Source organism: Vanessa tameamea, chromosome 2, assembly GCF_037043105.1.
Source record: "Vanessa tameamea isolate UH-Manoa-2023 chromosome 2, ilVanTame1 primary haplotype, whole genome shotgun sequence".
In the NCBI taxonomy this organism is placed as follows: domain Eukaryota; kingdom Metazoa; phylum Arthropoda; class Insecta; order Lepidoptera; family Nymphalidae; genus Vanessa; species Vanessa tameamea.
The window spans coordinates 11,462,358-11,490,026 of NC_087310.1; the positions used below are offsets into that span (position 1 = coordinate 11,462,358).

Sequence of the window (27,669 nt, forward strand, 5' to 3'; positions counted from 1 at the left end):
TATTATGAAATCGTGGCAGTTGATGTCGCATGGAAGTAAAAGAGAGACGCGTCCCTGAATAATAAAATCGATTTTTAATAATCATAATGAAATAAATCGATCAGTGTGTTTATGAAGATCGCGTAGTGTGCTTAGCTCATTGTAAGACAGCGCACGATGCTGTACTGACAAGAATATTTCTTGGTTTATCAGTTGTTTGTCAGTTTACGTTTGGGAAATCCGTTATTTCTGTTTACGGTCTTATGCTATAATATATCCTTTATTAATGTGATATATTTTAATCCTTAAACAAACAAAATCGGAGCTGTTTATTTATAAAACCTATGAGACCACTATTCGAGGTTGTTTTATAAAGAAAGGTTGTCGTAATTGATTCTTAGATACGCTTTAATCGTTGAGGCGTTAAGTAAAATGAGTTCGCAAGGTAAAAGTAGCCTGGGAAGCTGTGATAGTGACGAGAAGAAATATGAGCTGGTGCCTCCCGAGGGCGGCTGGGGGTATGCGGTTTGCGTTGGCCTCTCTGTTATTTTTGTAAGTAATATTATATTTTAATTGAAGTGTTCGGAATAATAGTTCTAATTTTATCATCTTTATTTATAAATCAAAAGTAACTGTGATTATTAGATATGTAAACATTACAAAATTTATATTATTTACGGTCGCGAATATTTTTTTATGGAATATGAATTTTTTTTAGTAACTTTTAATATTATTTCTTTCTATATGTTTTAAATTTTATTAAATTATGTTTCAAAACAGATAAATTAAATGTATTTTTTTTTATTTTAAAAAAACATATTAATATTAAATTATATGAATTCAATAGGAATTGTTACTTTTATGAATAATTGTTTATCAAAATCTGAAAAAAATATTAACAAAATCTTAATACTTAAATTTTGCATATTTACCTAACAACAAGAGATTCACGTTTTGTATCACGTATATATTTTGAACACAAATAATTTTCACCCGTGCTACATTGTCATTAGGATATATTTTTGTTAATCCATAAAAAATATCCTATCGAGTAATAATACTTTGTAAGCGAAAAATATAATGCACATAGAATTTAACCTCATTTAAAAATATAATACAATATGTTTATACATATTTAAAAGTAATACAGCAAAAATTACTAAGATACTTTTCAAGTTTTTGGATTTAATTGGAAAAAGATTTACTGTAATACGAGCTTTACTTTGGATTCGGAGCAGAGGTATGGGATCAAAGGCGACGGGTTTTATCTAAATCTCAATCTTGTAGAGCCGAGAGGTAAAGAGCTAAAAAACACGTTGGTCTAGAGTAAAAATCTTGGGTTAAAATTTGAACCACTATTTTTGTGTGTTTATGTGTGTGTTGATGATATGCATGCATTGGAAGTCCTTTTGGCATGATATGCTGATAGAGAAAATATTTTGGAACATATATATCCAAATGTATATTTTAATATATAATAATAAAATACGCCCTAGTGATAATATCTTTTTGCATTTTAATTGTTAAAATATGTAAAGATTACATTTGTGTTTTAATAAAATTTAGGTTTTATATTATAAGCGATACGACGTAACACGTTTTATGTTTATAAAATGAAAATTGTGATTTACAACTTCAACCTATATTATTTTCACGTCATTTTATAGCATTCAATGATAATTAACATTTAACATAGAATCCTAACCAATTATACAAACCAATAAATCAACATACCGCCATAAATTATTGAATGTATGTACTACGAGCAGATATCGAACCCCCAGCCTATCATCTGACTACTGAGTCATCAAATTGTAATGCGAATCGCGCTACCACTTACGTACCTACTTGATATATGATCTATAACCAGTACTTTACGAAATCGTATCATGTTTATCATATTTAATAGACAAATAGACTTTATTTTATAATAAAAATTCCCTTTTTCGTCAAAAATATCACCACAGCATAATTATTCTTATTATATAAACAAGATAATAAAATAAAACGAGTTAAAATACTTATATAATAATATTATGTACCTTCGAAACTCGCTGAATTTCTAGAATAAGTTTTATGCATATTAGGTATAAGAATAAATTGTCTCGTTTAAAAATATATATCGATAAAAAAAGTCCATTTGTATTACGGCTTAGAGCCCGACATTTAGTTCATTTAAATAAAAAAAATAAACATTACTAATTTAACAAGGTGTTCTACAATTTAAATTCGTGTTAACGTCAAATATTTAACGATTAACATTTTATCTTACTCAGTACAATTTTATTAAAAATGAACATAACTCCCGATGACATAAGAAAAGGAAAACATATGTATTACTAAGAGAAAATGATCATTAATATAGACATTAAAAAAGCGTAGAGTTGATTTTAGTGTAGGATATAAAATTTAAATTGCAAATTACTACTGAATTCGTCGTGGGTTCTTCGTAATAAAATTTATTTTCCATAAGTACTAACTGTAACATATTGGGCAACACCTACATCTGTTCTAAAGGAGGTTTTTAAAGTTGATTTAATTATAAACATAAATTAAGCATATAAAACAAATTATGCTTGGCGGGATCTGAATATGCGACATTTAAATCTACATGTTTCTTTCTATTGGCCTCAAATTTGGAAACCAAATAATATCATACTTGTATGATGAGCCTATTTCAATAATAATTAATTATTATTCAATACATGATGCGACTGAAATGGTTTGTAGTTATTTATATTTTGCACTAAGAGTCGTTGGAAACAGCATTGCACGATTTTATATGTAAATATCTATTATGTAATAAATAATAATGACGTGAAGTTGGATTGAATCAGCCTCATTATTATATTAATTATTAAATAATATCACAGTTTTTAATGCTTTATTTTTCTATGTTTTCCTTTACACACTAGACGAATACACGACTTGATATGTACACTATGTTAAGTTATGCAATATGTTTTGAAAAAATAATTCCAACTGGAATGAAACAATGATACGTATTTGTGGTAACTGTTCGGTGGTGTGGTGTTATGTGGTGGTACCTACTCAAGCCAGCTGGCATAAAACTCTATCACTAATTAAATATAGAGTTTCAAATATAATATTAGCGTGAATAAATAAATAAATTTAAACTATTTATTTATATAATCTCTTGCTATAGTTTTATATCAATTTTATTGAGATAAGCCCTTTGGCCTATAATTCGACATCAGTCTGCAAACGGTTCTTAATGTGAGGGTCGAGACCTCCAAATGAGTGTCCATCAAAATTAAATAGTAGGTCAATTATCTTAACAGGCAAGATGTTTTAACAATATATCTAATAATAAGAAATCCTACTAATTTATGTAAGATAAACTCGCTCATTCTTAAAAGAATAAATGTTGATATGGAAAATATCATGTTTACCATCTAACTAGTGGTAGGGTACTGTGCAGCTTGGATATAAAGCATTCAATGGTCAGTTATAATATTAGTTAAAAACAATATTATTATACCCTCAATGATATTGTATTCTTAGTAAAGTAAGTAAATGCAACATGTAGGTAATAGTTATAGTAAATATAGATAAAAATATTCTTTAAACAAGCAGGCTCTTACAAGCACTTTTGAATCGTAATTTTGCAGAACTACATATATTAAAAGTTGAAATACCGTCGGTTCTGAATGTAGAACCGAGAAGAACATTTGAAATACATTATATTACTTATTTTCACGCTTTTTTATCATATACATATATCTTACGTTGAATAATATGCCTTATTGTTTTTTTAGTTATAATTTTTTTTTAAATGAAAATTTGAATTTATGAATTATTACTGTGGCAATCGTCGTGGCTTACTTTTATGAATAAAAAAAGGAATTCATTTGCATAAGTTTAAGTAGATATTATATTTCTAAATAAATATTTAATAGCTTACATTTTTGAATACTAGACAGTTCAAATAACAGAGATATTAAGGTAATAAAAAAAATATTCGGACTATAATTTAACGAAATGACAGCTACAAATGTTAATATATACAATTGCAGTAAATGACAAGAGCAAAGACATAAATTAATCTTCCAATACCAAGCCAGAACGTACTTCACATTTGTAAGATAGTGTTTTTTTTTATTGGGGCCGAAAGGCTGACAGGACAACGACCGATCACAGAGTAACTACTAATAATTAAATAAGTGATTACTTTTTTTAAATGTTGACATCTTGACATATTGTTAATAAAATAAAATAACCAATGTTTGTATACATTTAACTAATTTACTTTTTATATCGCTATTTATATATATATATATATCTCTACGACATTAATAACAAAGACTTACACCAATGTGCCACCAACCTAGGGATCTAAGATGTTATGACCCTTTGTAGTTTTACTGGCCCACTAATCCTTCAAATCGGACCAAAACAATACAGAATATCGTTGTTTGACGATAAAATATGTCACGCACAAAGCCTCTATCACCAAGTATATAAGATTTTCCAAGATTACTAATATAAAAATTCGGATTTAATTTCGGACTATAAATTAAAATTATTTTATTTTAACTATGTTAACATATAATATAAAAACATTTAAAAATAGTTTCATTTAAATGTGAAAGGGATTTTAAAAATACATTCGGTGCTAAATTTATTTCCGTAAATAATAATAAACAAGGAAATCAAAAGAATTTAAATTTTTTTTTTTTTAAGTTTTGTAAATAATAAAACATCAAGCGCTTTCATTGTTTCGTTATTTTAGATAATTTATGTAGAACATATATGTTTTAATTCATTTTAATATACATATGTATGTATGTATAGATAACATCACCTTCAAGAAATGTCTCTGCTATAATACCTTTCTCTAAAACTACATTCACTATGTAGTAACACGTTTTAATATGTAACATTTAAATTGCACAGTATTTAATTATATTTTATCGTTCGCAGTATGTAGTCACACAAGTATGGTCATAGCTTTATAAACAATAGTTTTGTTCCGTATAATCTTTTGTGCGTAAGTGTGTTCAATCCCTTACTTATACTACCGAAATCTAAGTACACAATTTTTAAAGATTAAATGTAAAATAAGACTAAATAAATAAATAAACAGCTTTTTTATAGCTCGGGAAATGTAATAATTTATTGTTTTGGTTTTATTAATTATATATCTATAAAAAATAGTGAATCATATTTTAATAAAGCATTTGTTAAAAATATAATTCCAAATTATATTATAATAAGTCTTATCATTTTATTATCAGGGTTATAATTAATTAGTATCAGAAAAAATAAAATAATGTAATTTAAATGTTTTAAATTTATGTTATATGCTACCTAAAATCATTATTCTACGGTCCTGTATCGTATATGTGTTATAAGTATTTACTAGCCGAACCTTATTTATAAAACATAACCTGCACACAAACCGTCACCCCTCATTTAACCCCCTTGACGGGTGAATTAAAAATAAAAGCAGTCCTTCTCCTTTACTCCAACTATCTCCATACTAAATTTCATCTAAATCGGTTCAGCAGTTTAAGCATGAAAAGGTAACAGACACAATTATAATATTAGTATAGATGAAATAAAATTACCTACTTAATAGTATATAGCTACTATTATATATTTAAGAGATATGTAATTAAAAAAAAACTGTTGAATAATTATACACTATTTTGTCGATTTTTTGAGGTGAAATTATATTTGAGACAATTAAAATCAAGTAACAGCTAAGTTAAAACTTTTCTCCATAAAATTTAAGGCAGCAGTTTTGTATTATAAAAATGTTTTTAAATCGGATGAGCCGTTATCTAATGGTCATATAAAAGGATGCTAATGCCCGATCAACAACAAAAAACTAGAACGTAAACAAAGAGTTTTCTAACTAACTTAACGTAACGGTGTCAATAGGAACGCGTCTAAACGGAAACTTTTTGAATATGATTAAGTTTAAGCCTTGATTACGGAAGTGTGTATTCATTTAATCAGTTGCAAGAAAACAACCCATTCATTCAGTAAACAAAAATATTTCTTTCCGATCCAACTCGTTTTAAATGAGGATAAATAATTTATTACTATGACCTAAAATCTGAGTTTGCGAAAGTAATAACAAAACGTATTGGATGTCTGTTTCACGTTGTTCTGTACTCTATGGCATTTTCTGCATATCTGTTAAATGTGGAAGCATAATTTTATGATAATCAGTTAATTAGTTAAGACGTGAAAGCGTAACAAACAAATAAATAACCAGTAGCATCAATTTATCGAACGATAATTTTTTTATTGATATAACCTTTTCAAAACGTCACCATAACAAACAATACTATAAGTGACTAATTAACTTTATATGAATATTATAATATTCTTATTTTGTATATTATGGATTATGTATTTTATTATATTTATCAAAACAAACGAACGCTCTTTAATATTACTGTGATAATTTTAAATAAAATAAATATGATCTAGAACTATATTATTGCCAACTCCAATACACAATAATTACTCAAACAGTAAACATGCTATAAATAAATTGTATTAAAATAACTATATGTACTATATATATTGAACTGTACATGATACTGATACTGGTGAGCTGACATGACCGAGATCCGAGATGATGATGAGATGCGGTGAAGGAAAATATCGTTAGGAAACCTTCATGTATCGGAGGATAATATTTCATAGGCATAGGAATAAGTTAGAAAATAATATACATATTTTGAAATGTTAAGAAAACGACCAAAAATATTCTCAAAGATTTACTGTTTTTAATATGTATATACCTTCAGTATTCGTCTTATTGGGTTAATATTCAAGATGACCTTGACTTTATTAAACGATAATATTTGTTACTTATTACTGTTATGTTTATTTATAAATCACAACAGATTATAAAAGCAGATTATTTACGATTTTATAATTGATATATAAAACTCATTGTTTCAGATCGCTGGTACAGCCCACCAACCGGTCTTTGGGTTTATATACAATGACTTTCTCGACGAGCTGGGCGTGGGTACAGGCGCTGTGACAGTGGTATATGGGGTGTTCCAAGTTACACTGGCCATTGCTGGTGAGTCTTACTTTCAGTATGACTATATAAATAAATAACAGTTAAGCAGTAATTGCAGTAGGTACCAAATATATGATTCGAAAACAATTACGTATATAGTTTTATTTATAATTTTCTAAAAAATATTGTAGAGAAAGTCTTTGTATCAAAAACAGGATGCCCATAAACAAAAGTGTTATTTATATAAAAGTTACGGCAACAGTTAACCTTGAAATTTTGTTCTAAAGCCGCATAGGGTGATTTCGCCTATTTTCGGCCATTTAAGCAGATGTATGACTGCGAAATGAATTTTTTAAATGTATATTAGTCCCAGATCAGTAGCTTATTTTTATTTGAAGTCAAGAAATAATCTAGTTTTGATATTTGAATCGAATTTACTTACCAGTATCATATATAAATTGTTAAAAATATAAATATCTAAAAGTTCCGATTTAGGCTGTTTTCAGCCACTAAATTCAGATTTCGGCCATGAATTTGGTTAGTTCTCGACCACTATAATAAAACTTGAAATGTGATCTCTATAATCTCTATAATAAGCTCTGTTATTAATTTTAAAACAAAACTATACTATAAAATTATACGAATCAAAGTTTTTTATTTAATCTTCTTTAATAATGAAATAACAACAAAGTTTTCAATCACTCTCTTAATAATTAATAATCAGTCTTAAATATTAACATTATTATATTATATACGTAATAACAAAAAAAAAAAATTGTATTAAGTGCCATATTTTTATACTAGCTGAGAATCAGTTTCAATATTATTATATTACGGCCACATCATTTATTCTAGTCCGATAAGTAAATGTTTTTAACCCCTTTGTCGGCCGTCAAATACAAAACATTTAAAAAATGATTTTCATCACTTATAAGCTTTAAATATGCGGCCGAAATCTGACCACACAAATAAGGAGGTATTATATTGTATACTAAACTGTTTTTTTTTTTAAAGAACATCATAATGAAAGTAAAAAGAATAATTAAATTTAATAGGACATATTCTAGTTTTCGACATGCCAGCCGAGAAACAGTTAGCCGTCTCTAAACGCATCTAGTTACCCGACCATCAATTTTAAATAAGTAATATCCTTTAATTAATTTAATTTTTCAACCAATGTCATACAAATTAAGTCTTTACCAGTGCATACTAAAAACATTTGTATCTACTAAACAAGAAACAATTTTGCAACTTACCTTGAGAATAAATTGAGCATGCTATTTTTTTTTTTTTTGTTATTTTAGACACACACATGCACAGCTTGAATTTCGAAGGCCTACTGCCGATACAATCGAGACATTACTATGCTACAAATTTTAGAAGGTTTATTTCAAAAATGCAGAAGGCATGGTTTTTTTAAATGTGTTGTGTATAGTTTTCTTATAATTGTGATATAACTCCGTACTGGCCGAAAACCAAAGGTGGCCGGCAAACCAGCTAAACCACCCTATTTGAAAGCATAAGTATTTCTTGGACATTATCACAAAACTAAGGCTACACCGCTGCTAAATCATACCGCGTAATGTTACTTTTGCGATTTAAATGGACACGTGGTTCACGTCAAAATTATAAAAAAAAAACATATTTACGCACGAATATAAAATCTCGACTTGTACAATGATATAATTCCAAGTATGACGTAATTTTCGCATTTCTGTTTAACCATAAGAATGGTTTAGTAACCGAATAACGGGACCTTTTAATGTATTTACGTCAGTAGTACGAGTTGTAAGCTCAATTTATCACGTTGCCTTTATTATATTAATTGGGACACGAGCAGCGCTTCTGGCAGATAGTTAATGAAATGGTATTTCATAATCACTTTGGTGGTGTGAAATATTCATCTATGAAGCCAAAAATTTAAATCTTAAGGCAAACAACTTGTATTCATTTTTAATACAGTTTGTTTGTTTGTTTAATACTCTTTTACAGACCAAGTTTAATCTTTCATCAGTAAAAAGAAATGCTTAGATTTATTAAGAAATGTGATATAATTTTCAAAATAACATAAAATACAAAAATAAAAAAAATATATATTTTCCAAGTAAAAATATTAAAATACATATTTTTAACTGCTTATGTTATATATATATATTTTAAATTATCTGAAAAACATAATAACGAAAAAATCGAACATACACGCGGAAAGTTCGTTTAATATGATTGTTTTTTCTTTTGTAAACTATATGTAGGACGATTTTCTTATTACTCAATTTTCTTTTGACATGTTTTTTTATGTATCTGTCTAATTTTGGTTACAGATAAAAGTATAAGTGAATTTAACAAATGAACATATATTAAAACGTCTTCTTAAATTATTAAACTTTACAAATATCATATCATATAATATTTTTGAGTGTTTATCTTTCATAAATATTAACATTATTAACATAGCACTCAAATTTTTAAATAAATTAAAACAAAAAAGGTATCAAACGTTCTGCTATGTGCAAACATATATTTGGATATTATCTTGAGTCATTTTAACTCACATCACGTCTGCCCGTAATAAGACCACGGAACAGTCTTACTAATAATATTCGTGATCTTAAAGAAATTATAAATCTTTGTTAATTATTATCGCTTTCAGACATGGCGTCTTGTAATGCCTGGTTAAGCCACTCATTATATCATTACTGGTATTCATATTTATCCTACATTTAACTAATTATTTTAACCGCAGAAAACTGTAACAGCACTTGCTGCCATGTTATTATTTTAATTTAAAACAATTATAATATAAATATAAATTAAAATGTCACTTGTTACCAGGCTCTCTACATTCCTACTTGTTCTATATCTTATTGTTAATAATAATTATATATTTAATTACTTTTTAAATGACGTGCACGAGCTTTTAGCTGTAAAATATTCTGCACCTACGCATTAAATATTCAAGTTTCTTTTAAAATTATTTTCATTTAATAATATTTCGGTTGTTTATCGTTATCCAAGGTTTTTTTAATCCACATTTCATTTTATGAAAACTAAACTTGACTTGACTTGCCGAGTGCTGTTTCTGTGTTTAAATGTTTTTCTTTTTTTAAACATTCAAAACAAAACTGAATGCGAATACGAACCCTTACGAAATATTGATAGATACAAAATAATATGAACAGCTATCACTGCGAATATAATAAAAAAAAGATAGAGCGACTAGATAGCGAGAACTGAAAAAGGTGTTCTTTTTTCATTACAAAATTAATATTACTTATTTAAATACCTGAGTAAAATAGCCCCTGAGCATATATAAAGAACAAAAAGTATTAATTAATCATTAAAACTTGTACATAATTAGCAATTACTCTTTGCATTATTTAATAAACTTAATTATTTACATTACACGACAGTATATTTAATAAAGAAATTATTTTGTATATAATCTGTGCTCAGTTGCGATTACCTTATTTCCAATTAGTCAATAATTATACTGATTAGTTGGTTAAGAAATGATGCCTAATTGAATTACAGAGGTTCTATCGTGAGTTATTGTAATAAATAAAAATCCTTATTCTAGAATTCACGAATTTTGTATTATTTATTTATTTAATTTGACAAGTTGATTGACAAGTACAACTATTTATACAAATCGAGTACGAGACTAAACTTTCCACAACAGATACGATCCATAAACATAGCACTACAATATTTAAAAACGTTAAATATCCCAAATCATACTTCGATGAACATGCAAAAATCAGTCATTTTAAACATGTGTAGAATAGTTCGTAAATTCGTGACTGCAATAGATTTGACCTCATCCAATTAAACCGTCACTTCTCAATACGAAAATTGTACTTCCTATTTATTTGGCTTCAGCCCGTTTCCGTGATTAAACTTCAGGCTAACGACTGAGGTTTACATAAAAAAGAACTTTCAACATCGAGATTGAAATTATTTATAAATAAATAAAAATATACTTTGATTGATAACATTTTTTTTTTGTAAATTATAATAATAGCATCGAAGTATATACCTGCCCTGCATACATGTGGGGGTGGAGGGCGGCGGTAAATAAGGATAAGAGCGTTATGCCGTTTGACGTGTCACGGCATTCGGATCAGTCGTAACACGGAAATCCGCCAATAGTCGATCTATTCTTTTTCAACATAAAAATAATAATGAATAAATATTATCAGATAAATATCATGTACTTCGTTCCGTACATACACAGGTAGGTAGATACATATGTATGTATCTCCTTACCTTATCGATATTGCTCATTCGCATCACTGATCCCCAGTATTGCCAATTTTTACGATTCACGTGTTGTGGGAAAATTTCGATATTCTAGTCTCTCGTGAACCATATCACGTAATAACCGATGCCTAAACATCGCAATTTTCAGTCCATGTTCTCGATGAAATACCTTTTATATAGAGCAAAATAATATAATCATACAAAAAGTAAGTACAAAAACTAAAACCCAACTACTGACAAACTGCACTAAATAGTATTAAACAAGAAAATGATCACACCTGAAAATTTTGACAATGACAAGTAATATGTTTTGTTATATGTAATACGTATTAATAGTGATTTGTTGAGGACAAATTAAATTGTATCCATCAAGTAGACACAGAAAATCATAGTAGAGGAGATAAGACCCCAGAACTATTTACAGAAAATGAGTCCTAGTGGTGTTTTAATATATATATTTATGATGTCGGTAGCTCACGAGCAAATGGACTACCTGATGGTCAGTGGTCACCACTGCCCATAGACAATGGTGCTGTAAGAAATATTGACCATTCCTTACATCACCAATGCGCCAATCACACATGTTATCAATTCAGAAATTCAAATCGTTTATTAAGACAAAAATGATAAATAAGGCATATTATACGACACAAGATTCTATAGATAATAAAAGCGTGGAGCTGATACGTTGATTTCTAGACACAAACTTTTTAATTAAAATGGTGGCTTAGAGTAACTTCTAGGCGGTCTTTCTCGATGAAATCTACTCTCCGAATCTGTGCGATTATACATTTAATTCAATAATGTAACATGACGATTCAAAATTGTCAAATTCTATGATATTGTAAACTTGACAAAGAATATATTTATATTTGATTTGAAGGCTCATTTGTCATTTCTACCTATTACAAATAGAACTCATTTTGCCTCACTTTGGTTGCTGTACATTTTTACATTACATTAACAGCCTGTAAATTTCCCACTGCTGGGCTAAGGCCTTTGAGGAGAAGGTTTGGAGCATATTCCACCACGCTACTCGAATGCGATTTGGTGGAATACACATGTGGTAGAATTTCGTTGAAATTAGACACATGCAGGTTTCCTCACGATATTTTCCTTCACCGCCGAGCACGAGATGAATTATAAACACAAATTAAGCACGTGAAAATTCAGTGGTGCTTGCCTGGGTTTGAACGCGAAGTCATCGGTAAAGATGCATGCGTTCTAACCACTGGGCCATCTCGTTCTGTAAATTAACTAAAAAAAATTATGGTAATATCGGTGTCGGATTACTTAGTAAATATATCATCTCGTCAAAACTTAGTTAACTTTCCTCTCAGTCAAAGCCGAAAATCAGTTTAGTTACATTAAAAGTGTTAATGGAATTTCGGTGTCTATGTTGACAGTGTCGGAAGATCGCAAAAACAGATTGAAAGTCCACTGAAGCTAGCAACAGGTAGCGCAAGGTAGAGCTATAAAACATTTTTTCAATCGATGTCTGTATCGCTTTTATAACGGACACTAAATCTTCGTATGTCATAACATTTCAGATTTAACTTTTACACTAACTTTTCAATAAATACATTTTAACGAATAAAAAAATGATTTGCATTTAATATAATCAAATTTTACAAATCAAATCAAATCAAAATATATTTTATTCAAGTAGGCTTTTACAAGCACTTTTGAATAGTCATTTAACAAACTATTTAAAGTAAAGCTACCACCGGTTCAGAATGTAGATTCTACCGAGAAGGACCGGCAAGAAACTCAGTATTTACTCTTTTTAAACATCTAAAAATACAGTCATGTTAGTCAAATAAATATATGTATGTTATGTCTCCTGACTGGAAGTCAACAAGTTACATGATTTCCTAATAGTTTAATTGTTAAAAAAACAAAATGTTTTGTTGAACAATTAATAAATTTATCTTATTAATAAATTGTTCTATAAAAGTCTATCTACTACGATTCTTTAAATTTAAATCAATGTACCGTATAAAATATTACTCTATTATAACTTAATTGGCATTTCTTAATTTTAAATATTATATTGATAAAAATCTGAATCAATGAGAAAAAATCAAAGTAATAAAAAACCAACGCCATAATTGTAACGAATTACAATATTATCTCGCTATAATTGCATCCAGTGGTCGAACACCTTTCCAATCGACAAACATACCTTATTTAACTAAAGACTCAAGTTTCGGATGAGACTCAATCTTCTGAGCTAAATAATTATCTCAACGCTTTTATGTATCATGAAAGATTTATTTCTTAGTTTTATATAGTACATGCAAAACAGTTCCTTTTATTCAATAATTATAATTACTCATTATAAATTAAATGTATAATTATATTTTTTGGGTTTTAATAACGATCTTATCTTTTTATTATTTCCTTCGAAATTTTCTATATTTGAAACATTAATATTTAAAATAGATATGATACAAGCTATTTTACAATATACTTTAAATATAAAACTATAATTGATGCATAAAATAATATATCTAAAACATATATCAACTAATTTATCTAATGTTTAAGGACACATTAGATAAATTAGTTGATATATTTCTAACATTGAGCCTAAAATAGAACTGTCACTAAATACAGGATCCATTCGAATCAATGATTCGACACTATGAAGTATTTTTATATAAAATATTTATATTTATATTGAATTAACATATCAAATAGCAAAAGCTTTTTACATGAATATTTTATTACCGTTTATTTATGCAGCCAACTTTGTTTCTTCGTGTGAAATATCGCAAAAAAACCAAATGCCTCTTGTTTCTTTCGTGTTTCTTTAAAGTGTTCTGTATAGTATTAAGAAATCATATTACCGAAGACTAGGCTGTATGATGTATACCTTTGCATTTTATTTAAATAAATGTAAAAAATACACTTATGACACAACTTATCAGAAAACCGATCAAATTTAAACTACTTATATCGCTATTAAAGGAGTGGGGAAAACTTTATAGATCATTGGAACTGCAACTGATATTAAGTAAACTAATTCTACTCTAATTTTAAGTAGTATGTGAAGGAAGTTTAACTCACAATGCATACATAAAACTAATTTAAACTACTACTTAAATGGTAGTACACGCGGTAAATAACGTATAAAGCACAAGATAATACGATTTCTTGTTAAAACATCGTGTTATATTATAATGTTTTTATTTAAAACATTAGTATTTTAGATCCCATCAAATTGACGGTAGCGTTTCTATCAGACATTTACTGATTTAATATAAAATAAGGAACCCTAAAACGATTATAATCTATAAGGAAACGGGAATTAAGAATGAATAAATTGTCTAAACTAGTTCTATAAATGCAAAGCAAAAACATGTTAGATTAAATTTAGATAATCTTATTCAGATTCAGATTACACGACTTTATTTTTAAAACAAGTAAAATACTTTTATTTATATATATTCAGGATACTATTTAATTAATTATATATTACTATTAAAATAATCATCTTGCTAAATAAAACTAATTAACCAACTGGTTTTGTTAAAACTATCAGCATGTTGTTAATTTTTACGTGCACAAAAGCTAGTCGCCGGATGAACACTTACGTCCGAACTATTCAACGTAATTTAGTGTATTGCATACTTCGAAATAATAGGTTTTAAAAAATCTAAAATCGGGAACGTAAAATAGTTGAAGCGCAACTTGCGTAAGTAAAAAGGTTAACAATTATCTAATGTTTTAAGGCCTAGCTGGCAGTAAGAAGGAAAGAGGGAAACGTATTCACTTCCAGACACTGCAAAAGTAATCAAACGATAACAAATAAATTATGATTGTTGAAAAGTGTACAGAGATTCGCTCGTGGCAGAACTTTGTGCGAACCCTTCTGGGTAGCCACTCACCAATACTAGTATTGTAGTAATAAGGAACCAGAGTAACTGGTGCTAGAAGAAAATAATATTATAGTTCCCAAAATCGGTGGCGCATTGGTGATGTAAGAACTGGTTATTCTTACGCGCGCAAATGTCTTTAGGCGGTGGTGAGAACTTGTCATCAGGTTGCCTTGCTCGTCCGTCTACCATCTACAAATAAAAAAAGAGTTACTAATGAGTCTCTATTTCCGGTTTTATCGGTAGAATGAACTTATGTGAATTTACCGACTGATAACACTCGCATAAGTGAGATTTGATGTACTGTGGTATAATTTGTCATTTATAGCAATGTCAGTATTAAATTTAGTTTGTCTTCTCAAATGAGGATTTAAAAATGCTTATACTAACATGTATGTGTCTGTATAATTATCCAAATAATATTCCTTTATTTAATACAGAAATATTTCACATACTTATTTGATTGTCAAATTAAAAACTACTACTGGTTCGGAAAATGAATTATAATTACTTTAGTTTTTTATTTTTGTTTTATTTTAATTAATAACTACAGTAATCCGATTGATACGGAAAATTAACTTCATAATATCTTAATAATTTCAGAGCGGATATCGCAACATGCAACAAAATATTACGTTTATATATAAAGCATTTTACATCATTATCTTTATTTGTCTTTACGTATATTTCTATAAAAGTACGTACTCTGTGTCAACACGTTTAACTAGTGGGTTGATAATTATATGGATGGAAGTATTTTTAAAAAATCCTAAAATATTTGAATCTTCTTAGAACCGGATTCGGTCGAAGGTTGAGAATAGACAATCAAAAAAAGACCTTCGGTCGACCATAGTTTGACATTTATTGAACCACGGTGCTCACATTATTACATGAATACAAATTATTTTTGAATGAAAATAAATTATTTTTTAACCCATCAAAAAAACGATATGTTTGATTATCCTGACATTCAATTAGTTTAATGAGAAAAAGTATTTAATCGAAAATATATATATCGGTTTCTTGCTCAAATAATAAAATAATGTTGCAATGTTAGAAAATTAACGACGTGTAACTTCGTTTGTTTCAGGGTTTTCATCGAATATCGTCCTCAAGAAACTATCACTGAGGCAAGTCGGACTTATCGGAGCGTTTATTTACACATTCGCCTCATTCCTAGCTATATTTGTGTCATCTACAACACAATTAATTGTAACAAATGGGTTCCTTCAAGGTCTAGGAATGGGTCTACTTATTCCAGTATCCTATACTAGTTTCAATAGTTACTTTACAAGGAAAAAAGTGCTTTATTTAAGTTTGTGTAAAGCTTCAATTGGATTGATAACGATGGTATATCCATTGTTCATAAAGTTTACGATAACGGAGTACGGGTTTCGAGGGACGTTGGCTATCCTTTGTGCAATCTCCGCTCACAGCATATTTGGTGCCCTAGTCATGCAACCTGTGCAATGGCATATGGTGAAAAGAATGAAGTCTTGCGAAAAAATTATCCGTAAGTATACATACGTCATAATCTATATGTTACTGTAAACTCTCGAACTACGGTAAATCTTAAGATTTTCCAGTAAAACCTAAGATTTACCGTGTTATGTCTGGTAAATGTCCATAAAACTTTGGGATTCGAACGTTTACCATCATTCACTTGGTAAATCTTAGGATTTACATGTTAGGTTAGGTTAGGTTGGAATGTTAAAAGTCCGAAAAAAGTCGTCCCTCTATAATAAATACTTACATTTACCAACTCATGTCGTTAAATCTTAGGTTTTTACTGGAAAATCTCAAGATTTACCTTAGTTCGAGCTTTTACATATACACAATATGATAAAATTGTAACTGCCTTATCTGTCTCATAGCTGGGTTTAAAACCCGAGTTAGTTAAATACAAATATAGTAAAATTCTAGATTGAGAAATTTGTAGTAGATAGTGATCATTATTCGAACATTGGTAACAGTCAGTAATTTGCAGTCACAAAAAAACACATAAAGCCTTTGGTCCAGGACCTCTTTCCGATCATGTCAGATTGCCATTCTCTCGAATACGAGAGCGAACACATAGAGAGCGTAACTGTGTTTGCATACACACACATATGCACTACCGTGACATCGATCAAAAACTTACAAAAAGGATAGAGGAAGATTTATTGAAACAAATAACAATCGCTCCAATTAATTTAGAGACAAGAAGCGTAAATACGCTATTACAGAAAAAGATCTTCAATTTTATAGATGACCTTATGATTGTTAGTAAAATATGCCTAAAATTAAGTATAATTTTGCAGTTATTCCACCAACACCGGCTTCTGAAGATAACGATAACAAATTCGACTTCTTAAAATCCAACAACATCGCAAGTCAGGACACAAAATCCGTTCAAAATATATATACGAAAACTTATGAAGATGATCAAAAGGAATCGGGATTATTATTCATTCCAAAGTTAACAGATTCGAGAAGGCTCAGCATACCTGTAGTTCTGATCCCAAGCGATGCAAGGACAGACAGCAAATTCAACTCTAGTGACAATGTATACTTAGAGAACCTGTTTAAAGCCGCTTCGGTATCCAGTTTGGGCAACTTTGGTAACATTGTCGTGGAACCAATGCCGATCATTAAGAACAAGGAAGGCAAGTGGTGAGTTTGATTTATTAACTTAACAATTTAACCTATGCTAGAAAATATGTATAAGCGTGGGTAGATACCACTTATGACTTATTTGAACCACAACACAACAACAACATTAAAATTATTAACAGCCTGTAAATTTCCCACTGCTGGTCCTCTTCTCCCTTTGACGAGAAGGTTCGGTGCATATTCCAATACGCTACTTCAATGCGGGTTGGTGGATACACGTGGCATAATTTCTTTAAACTTAGACACATGCAGGTTTCCTCATGATGTTTTGCTACACCGCCGAGCACAAGATGAATTACACACACAAATTAAGCACATGAAAATTCAATGGTGCTTGCCTGGGTTTGAACCCGCAATCATCGGTTCAGATGCACGTATTCGTACCACTGGACCATCTTAGCTAACACTTATTATTTTTTATGTCTGTGTTTGCGTGAATTGTTAGTGTGTTAAATACAGGTATAAGATATATCTTAGATCCAATAATTTGCAGAGAGTTGACAGTACAAAGAATAACTTATGTTTCTTAGAGTGTTTTTATATAGAATTTTTTTGTCTATTCTATATTTAAAAAACAATCTTGGAATGCAAAATTTTAACAAACCGCTTTCGAGATCTGTTGTTTTCCTTTTTGATTATGTTAATAAATTCCATCTATATAATATAAATTATTCTTCGTCTGTCTTATTTCTCGTTTTTCCTTGGCTTTCTGTACTTATTGCTCTTTAGTTACATACAAAATAAACTGCAAAATAATGTATTTGTTATGTGAGTAAATTAGTAAAATTCTCTTGTTTTAGGCAAACAATTGCGGAATACTTGGATTTAACGCTTTTAAAAGACTTTGTTTATGACAACATAATATTTGGGATGTCGATGACATTTTTTGCGGATTTAACGTTTTTCACACTCGAACCACTTTTCCTTGACAAGAATAACCTTAGTAAGGTAAGTTTTTCTCTTATACAATTAATCACAAAAATATTCTCTGCTTAGTCCATATTCAACATTACTTATATTTTAAAACAGTAACAACTGCATTCCTTATTCTAAATACTAACTTATTTTCCGTTATATCTTCTCTTGATATGCTTAGAACTATTAATAGCTTAGCTTAGAACTATCCGGTCGGATTATTGAAGTGACGATTTTTTTTCAAGCCTAGACCAAGATTAAATTGTAAGGCTTCTAAAAAAATTGGTTATCCTTATTTGGAAGAATAATTCATATCGAACTGGTAGTCAGTTTATTTTAAACGGTGTAGAAACCCTAAACATAAAACAATCCATACTAATATAAAAAATTCGAAAGTAATTCAGTTACCTCTTCAAGTTTTTACCGCTGAACCGATATAGATTAAATTTAGTAATTAGATAGTTTGTGTAGATTACTTTTTTTTTAATTCACCCTTCGAGAGGGTAAATTAGGGTGTGAGAGTTTGTTTGCTATAAGTAAATCTTCATAAATTTCACGCGTGTAAAGCTGCAGGTTTAACTAGTAGTTAATAAAGTATGCTTTTTTTTAAAATTAAGTGAAGGTGAAACCGCAGCGCAGAGCTATAGCTATTAATTTCATAACAGATCAGTATCTTAAAGATCACATTGCTTTATTGTTTTTAAGTATATTGTGATTTTTAATTTAGTGATCCATTCAGTACGTTTAACATTATGACGTATATCGTATAACGTTAAAAAGGCTTCAAATTAAAATTATAGTTACCTTGAGTTCGAGTATCAAGTATTTGAATTCAAGCGTATGATCGTTGACCTATTACATAATATTATATAATTTCAAAAATATCGAACGTTTTCAACGGTCATATATTATAACATAATTATAAAATCAGCCAAGCCTATTAAATATGCCCGGGAAATAAATATAATACGATTGACTATAAAATGCGAACTAAAGTTCAAACATCATTCGTCAGTAATTCACGGCAAATTTTCTACAGATGAACTTAAATAAAAAAGTGTTGAACTTGCTAGATCTTCGCTTCGCTCGTAAAGTTTTTTAAAGGTCTAATTAAAAAGTGCATGATAAATTTACATTCCAAACTTTAATGGATTCCGTCCCGCCATTATAATGTGATTCACTTTTGAACACGCCCAGATACGATTAATATATCTATAAATATTTAACACTAACATAAGTCCTTATAATAATATAAATGTATATTTTTTAAATTGACTCCCCCACTGAATTTATCACCTTAAATAATAACACTAGATCAACGAGATCATAATTAATAAAACGACCAGGATAGCGCCTTAGCTGTCGGTCGGTATTTAATGCTAAAACATTAAGATGTACGGGACCGCTGAGTGTGGTAAACCACAGCGTATTTTTCTTACCCGCGTTCAACATCTGGTAATATATACAAAACTACTCGTCCAAATTGAAAAGTGTGCGTACCTATATACGTATATACCACAATTTTGAAGCAGGGAGATATTTAAAACTAGCTGCTCCATGACCGTGGATCCAAGCGTAACGTCATAAATTACATCTAGACCTTTCGTAAGAAATGTACTATTTATCGGATTTATTTGCAAATAGAATCTTTGATCGTATGATTAGTGAGTTCAAACAAACGAACACATTAGGCATTAAAATTTTCATTTTTATTTATTGAGGCGTGATATATATTTTATATATTATTTCTTTTAAATTATTCATATTACTCGGCCTTGTATAACTTTAGATTCAGGCCCAATTTCCACGAGATAATAAAGTGATCACTAATAGCTTGAATGACATTCTATTAATAATACTAATCTAAAAAACGTCTACAAAAAAGGTTATTCGACGCATCTAAAACTTCTTGATTTTTATTCCTATTCTATTTTTGAATTTAACGTATTATGTTAGTTAATTTGAATAAGAGTAAGATAAAACGACATTCTATCTGTATAAGCTTTGTGGAACTGTGTCATAATTAATAAATTTATGCTAATAGAACATCTACATGAATCTCTTTTATTAATGGATAATCCGTTTTGTTATATAAATTATAACATACCTGCAAATATATATTCACATTTTATAACAACTTTAAAAAAGAGGTTTTATTTTTTTTATTTTAAGGCGATATTTTGTAAACTTACATAAGTTTTAGGATTTGAAATGTCATGTATTTTGTTTACTTAATAAATGCACTAGATAACATACCTCACTAAAACACAAAATTAAATCTACAATAATAAAATTATAAAGAAAGGATTTTTTTCAACTTTAAGGGAAGAAAGAGGGATGGGAACAATGTATGTATTTCATTCTTAGGAAGTTGGAACGGAAAGTTAATACTCATTCATTTTTTGAAAAATCTCAATGATTAAGCTAAAGATTTAGCAAAGGCTCAATTTTTATATGGAACGCATAACTAACTACGCAACTTCTTGTAGTCGATATCAGCTAGTTATAATATGATGTAAGACATTAATTGACCTTAGGTCGTTAAAAATAAATTTAACTGTTAATTAATTCCCAAAAATTATATTCTCAATTAAATTATAAAACAATTTATGGTCTGTTGTTTGAGCATCACGCGAAAACTACAGAACGGATTATGATTAAAATTATTCGGTTGATTAGACGTATAAAAAGCAGTACGACTGTAACTCACAATATTCTAAAGTAAAAAAGTGAGAAGTACCCAATGAGTACGAAATAAATCCCAATCCGTGATAAACTAAAATATAACCGGTAAAGGCCGCAGTCAGATCGTAACATTGTATGATGAATGTCGCGATATATTTGTAAACAATTACAAATTGACAAAAAAACACGCTGATTTTCTTTCACCGGGTCTCAGGTCAGGGTAATTTCTTTTCCTAGCCGGTGGTAGTGTTTAATTTGACAATCAATAAGTAAGTGTAATGCTTCTGTATCGAATAAAGAAATTTGATTAGATTTTTGATGTAATTAATATTTGTTATTTAATTAATTGTTTTATAATCAATTCTATGTCTAAATTCATATTATAAAATCTGCCTTCTGGTTAGTTACCATTCAATTACGACCGGTCGTAATGAAATTTGACGTCGTGGTAGTTTAGAAACACGATCCCTGAATATCGTAATTATTTTGGGATATCCGAAAATAAGCAGATACAAACAAAGTTACGGGAAACAGTTTATAGTTGTGCATTTTATAATAACTTTGATGTGGCTAATTTATTATAATTTAAACTCCAAAATTCCTTGCATGTTAATGCATGTCAAGTAAGAATTTAATGACAGCGTCCATTTAATTCTAGTTTTTTTACATAAACGATAATAGATTATCTAAAAGTAGATGCATAACTTAAAACCGGATTTACGACTAGTTTGAACTTGACCTAGCGTAAAAATGGACAAATTCAGTGTGTTTATAAAAATATTTCGTGTGTTTTAAACGTATCAGACAAATCAAATCACAAATAAAATGGACTTAAGAGTTTTTCGTTTTGATAAAATATTGAATGATTACTAATAGAACATAGAAATATTAAATAATTCAAAAAAATATTGTGTTGAGGTTAATAAAGTAACAAATTCGAAACATGTCGTAGATTTACTTATGAGTTATGACCTTTTAAAATCATAGTAGAGGCGATTTCAATATATATATAGCATGACCCGTTGATTTTGATACTTTCTTTTAATATATATTAAAAGTATTATTTGCATTAACTGAATAAAACAACCATAGTAGCATTGTCCATTGTATATTAACAATTGATTCACAATGAATAAGCGTGGTGGGTACCACTTCAAGCATTTTTAAGATAAAAGGTCACCTTTGTTCAGCAAAGGGATATTTACAAACGGTAAATTTTACTTTTTTAACTAAAACTCGCGGAAAGGCAGAAAAGCAAACGCGCCATTGGGACTGTACCTTTACACCGACGATATGTAGATTTATTTTTATGTTAAACGTACTTGAGTTCGTTTTATTTTGGCCTAAGGTTATATGATAGAAAATGATTAAATCATTAAGACTTTTACATCATATATTTTCGTGGTATACAAGTTATCCTTGATGTCAATTCATATTTGGTCTAAATATATAACTCTAAGAAGTGATATTTAGCAGTGAGTTATGTCATAGGTGCATTTAAGGCTTAAGTGAGAAACCTATTGTTATAAGCACAGAGTCACGTAAAATTTATTTAAATCTCATTCACAATAACGAAAGTGTTAAACGTAGTGTTAGAGGACCCGTAATTATTATTTAAAATATTTAATTTTCCTTTCGGGGTGAGCTTTCAATATATTGATTTTATTGAGTTATCTTTTTTTAAGTATTGAATTTTTTTTTCTAGTCTTGACAATATATACGAACATTTTACTTGGTGGTAGGGTACAAGCCTGTCTAGGTACCACCTACTACTCATCAGATATTCTACCGCTAAACAGCAGTACTCAGTATTGTTATGTTCCGGTTTGTAGGGTGAATGAGCCAGTGTAACTACAGGCACAAGGGACATAATATCGTATTTCCCAAAATTAATGGCGCATTGGTGATGTAAGAAATGGTTAATATTTCTTACAGCGCCATTGTCTCATTCGCCTACAGACACCATAAGAAAATATGATCACCACAAGTGCAGTCTCCATTCCCGTTCATATTCAACAACATTATTATCTCTTGATAGTGTATATTTTATAACATTATTTAATTAATTTAATTTAAATTAACACATGATTTTTTTTAAATTTATTTAATAAATTTCATCATACTTAATCCATATGACAAAATCAGATCATGAGTCACTGTCAAAAATCTACTTTCAAAAATTTATTATTTTTATTTATTAAAATAAATTATCTCTTTAATTTATTTTAATTTTCGAATCCAATTATCGAGGCCATAATGCAATAACCTTCAAAATTCTGAATTATCCGACTCTTGGTACCAGACCCTCTTTCTTGTATACTTAATACATGAACGATAATTTAATTATTATGACATAAGTAGATGTTTGTTACAGTTACTGTAACAAACGACATAAACCGCAACGCGGTCATCACACTCTCGTATACAAGTAAGCTTTGATTTCAAGATACAGGAGTATTATAATGTGGCATTTCAATTACAAAAATATATTTGAAATCTAAACAAACCTGCAATACCTAAATCGTTCCTAATTTTTTTAATAACAATGTTCATGTATATAGCATCCAAATCATGTATATGAGATCAAAATAAATAAATCAGTACAACAGGCTTCTTTCTTAATTAAGCTAATAATATTAATGTAGGTTCGGAACGTTGGTTGTTCAGTCTCTACTGGATAAATAATAAATTTTTGTTAGATATATGGACAGATATGATCAGACTTTTTTCTGTAATCAACTAATATCTTTCATATACGGTTGGACATAAATAAGCTCAGTAGCAGTGTTCTACAGCTGATTAAGACCATCATTTTTCTACGTTTGGATCACATTTCACGAAATTGCTCCAATGCGGGTTCTTATGTGGCAGAATTACAATTTACACATGAAGATTTTTCATGATGTCTTTCATCAAGAAGTTGTGACAATGAGAAGAATTAAAAACACTAATTAAGTACACGAGGACTTAGATGTGATGGAAGGAAGGGATTTCCCTATAGGCCGAGAAGGCCCGGGAGAAGGCCTTATCAAAATTTAAGGGTCGATCAAATTTAGTAGATGAGCATTTAGTGATCGCGCAACCTATACGTCAATGCTTAAAAACTCAAATAAATGTCCGTAGTACCTCGCAACGGTAAATTGCCAGCGGCAAACTGCCATAGTTCTAGGACAAACGAGATATCAAATCCGCTCGTGGGTGATAGTTCGATCTGAAGCCGCAATCTTTGGTTACTACGCTTATATAAATATGCATGTTGCTATTGTATTTATTCTTTTTGCCTTCAATTCATATTCTGTACCCATCTAAAGATTACAATTTATTCAGCTCGTATTCTGTGCAATTTCTTTTGGTAAGAAACTGTAGCCGAAACAAGCTCAACAAAATGACTGACGCGAGAATATGCCGCTTCTGTTATTTTCGTTTATAAACGTTCCGTTGTCTGTTGCTTTTCTGAGATTCATTTTTCAAGTCTGTTCTCAGGCCGAGATAGCGAACATCATAGCGGTTGGAGGCGCAACGGATATGACAGCGAGATTATTGCTCGGCCTTTCGGGACAATTCTTTAAGCTGAACAGTCGCTATATGTTTTATGCGGGTGCTTTATTCGCCGCATTATTCAGATTAGGTAAGTTTTAATTTACTTTCTTGACTTTCGTTTAGTATATTTATAAGATATATGATTTAAATATAGAATAGTATATTTTTCAAATAGACCTAATAATGTTATTGCATTTAGTAATAAAATGAGATATGCATGCGAAATAGAGCAAGATAAACAAAGGAAGGAAGGTTTTTGCAGACGACTTTTTAACAATAACGATACAATTATTTCCTTGTATTTGAATTCCACACATTTCGAGTTGACAAAGGAATGTATTACGTGGTTTCTCATTCTCTCTTCCTTTCCAGTTGATACATTTCTACAATATAAGTGAAATATAATTCCATAAATAATGCCACTTCAAATATTCCAATGATTAGTATTAAAATATTCAAGGTTTAAGTTTGTTTAAGAGCCGAAATGGCCCAGTGGTTAGAACGCATCTTAACCGATGACTTCGGGTTCAAACCCAGGCAGGCACCACTGAATTTTCATGTGCTTAATTTGTGTAAGGAATTAAATAAAACAAACTAAAAATAACTATATAGTTTGCTTTGAGAATTTTGATTAATAAATTGGATTATAATTGACCTTACCTTTGCGGTATCTGATACTATTAGCAACTTTTAAATATAAATATAAAAAAAAAATCTTAAAAGAACTCTAATGACAGTAGTGAATACGATGACCATTTACGTATAATTTTATTGATCAGAAGAAAATACTTTCATATTTATTTGTTATTTGTTTCATGGCAAAAAAATATATTTGATGATTGACTAGTGGCTAGATATAAAGTCGGAGATCCCGACGGCATGGCTTCAAGCACTAGGTCGGACCAAAAAAAATATATTGAGAGAAATTCTCTCCTCCCGTGCCTAGGATAGAACGTCAAGCCGTCGGTCCTGCGCCTGAAATCTTACCGATCGTGTCGGATTACGAGATTAAGAGAACAGAGAGTCCACACACTTGTGCAGAATAATATGTTCTGCGTAGTTGGCTAGTCTCTCAGCGGTCAGGATGACACCAAAACACAAAATCATAGACTTTACACAAAACGTATGCAAATTTCTAAAAAAATTTTTTTTTTTCAGTTTTTATTCAGTTCACCACATATCTTCCTATGCTGATACTGACGGGGATACTTGGAGCTCTCCGGTCTCTAGTACACATAGCGCAGCCCATAGTGATGGCTGAACACGTTCCTATAGAACAATACCCACCAGCGTATGGCCTTTATATGCTTTTAGCTGGTGGTATCAGCTTGAGTGTGGGACCTATGATAGGTAAGCTATAATATCCCTCAGTTGGGCTTAGGCTTCCTCTCTATTTCAGGTTGGAGTCTACCCCGTGGTTCCAATGCGGTTTGGTGGAGTAAGCTAATATTAAACCAAATATGTGGGTATTTCCGTTATGTTTCCACTGTTTTCTAACTATTTTAAAGCTGAATTTAAGACCACATAATGCATTCTTTAGATGATAGCATCGCCTAATAAAGTCGTAATATCATAAAGATTGTAATTAATGTAATGATCATTTACATGGTACCGAATAAATAAAATGATTTTTTATTCAATATATATTAATATTTAAATGCATGAAAGAAGTTTATTACTTATTACTGTTTCTTAAATTGAAATGCTAATAACATAAAACATATTTTTTTTCTTGTTCAAATAACAATCTAAAAATTGCTTTACAAACAGAAGGCAAACGGGGCAGTAGCTTACACTTATCAAAATTATGATAAAAGTTTTATAAACGCGGAGCATTTGAGTGAAACTTCGCGAGGAGCGTAGAGAAAGTTGTAAGACTTTGAACCAACTTCTCGATTAATATTAAAGAGCTCGGTAAACACACTTTCTTGTTCGACGAAAATATAAGCTGAATTCGGAACTGGAATATTTCCTTTAACGACTTGTTGAATATTGTCACTTGCATTCATTCTCTATCGCCTCCGAAGAAATACAACGAGACCAGAGAGTCAATAATGAAGTCACCGCGACATTTCTTGCTATTACAAACTTCGAACGTCAATATATCAATAATCTTTTTATTGTTTCGCGAATTTGTTAAAAGACGCTGTAAATCTTTTTTGTGTATTTTTGTTTCAAACGATGACTTTACCATTTTTTTCCAGGTTTCATTCGCGACTACACGGGAAGTTACGTAATTGCTTTCGTCATGCTAGCAGTTTGCAACTTTTGTTGTGTCATTCCATGGACTGTAGAAGGCATCATTATGTTTGTGAAACGAAGAAGAAGTCGAAACACATGATTTAAGTGATCTTAAAGATGTTATTTTTAAAAAGACTTTCAGTTGAAAGATGTTTATATAGGTACGTCAGTGTCGATTTAAACGTTTTACTTTAAAATATATTGTGATTGTTAAAACAAACATTATAACGCAAGTATCCAAAGAACTAACAAACTCAACTTAACTATAATGTTGAATATTCATTAAATAATCCATTTATCCAAATATGTTGAAATAATAACGGGGTTAACGGAAAATATTATCTATTGTAAAATATCTTAAAGTCGCAAATATTAATTAATTTATGTATTGGAAATGACAAATATTTGTTTTTTTTACATTTAATGTAAGTTCATTATGAGACATGAACATATTGTTTGAAAATATTATATTAATTAAAGCGCCTGATTATTTTAAATTGCAAT

General features: G+C 29.7%; 2 protein-coding genes across 4 annotated transcripts in view; one reads left to right on the forward strand and one right to left on the reverse strand.

The window, feature by feature from the left end:
* Positions 1 to 27,501, forward strand: LOC113393771 (monocarboxylate transporter 9-like). The gene is made up of 8 exons (XM_026630815.2): positions 1 to 531; positions 6,925 to 7,051; positions 16,223 to 16,645; positions 17,433 to 17,784; positions 18,585 to 18,732; positions 24,868 to 25,012; positions 26,083 to 26,274; positions 27,129 to 27,501. The coding sequence occupies exons 1-8, from the start codon at positions 412 to 414 to the stop codon at positions 27,263 to 27,265; spliced, it is 1,644 nt and encodes a 547-aa protein (XP_026486600.1). The 5' UTR covers positions 1 to 411; the 3' UTR covers positions 27,266 to 27,501.
* Kcc (kazachoc) overlaps positions 1 to 27,669 on the reverse strand; it is a 361,663-nt gene that overhangs the window by 220,326 nt on the left and 113,668 nt on the right. The window lies entirely within an intron of this gene.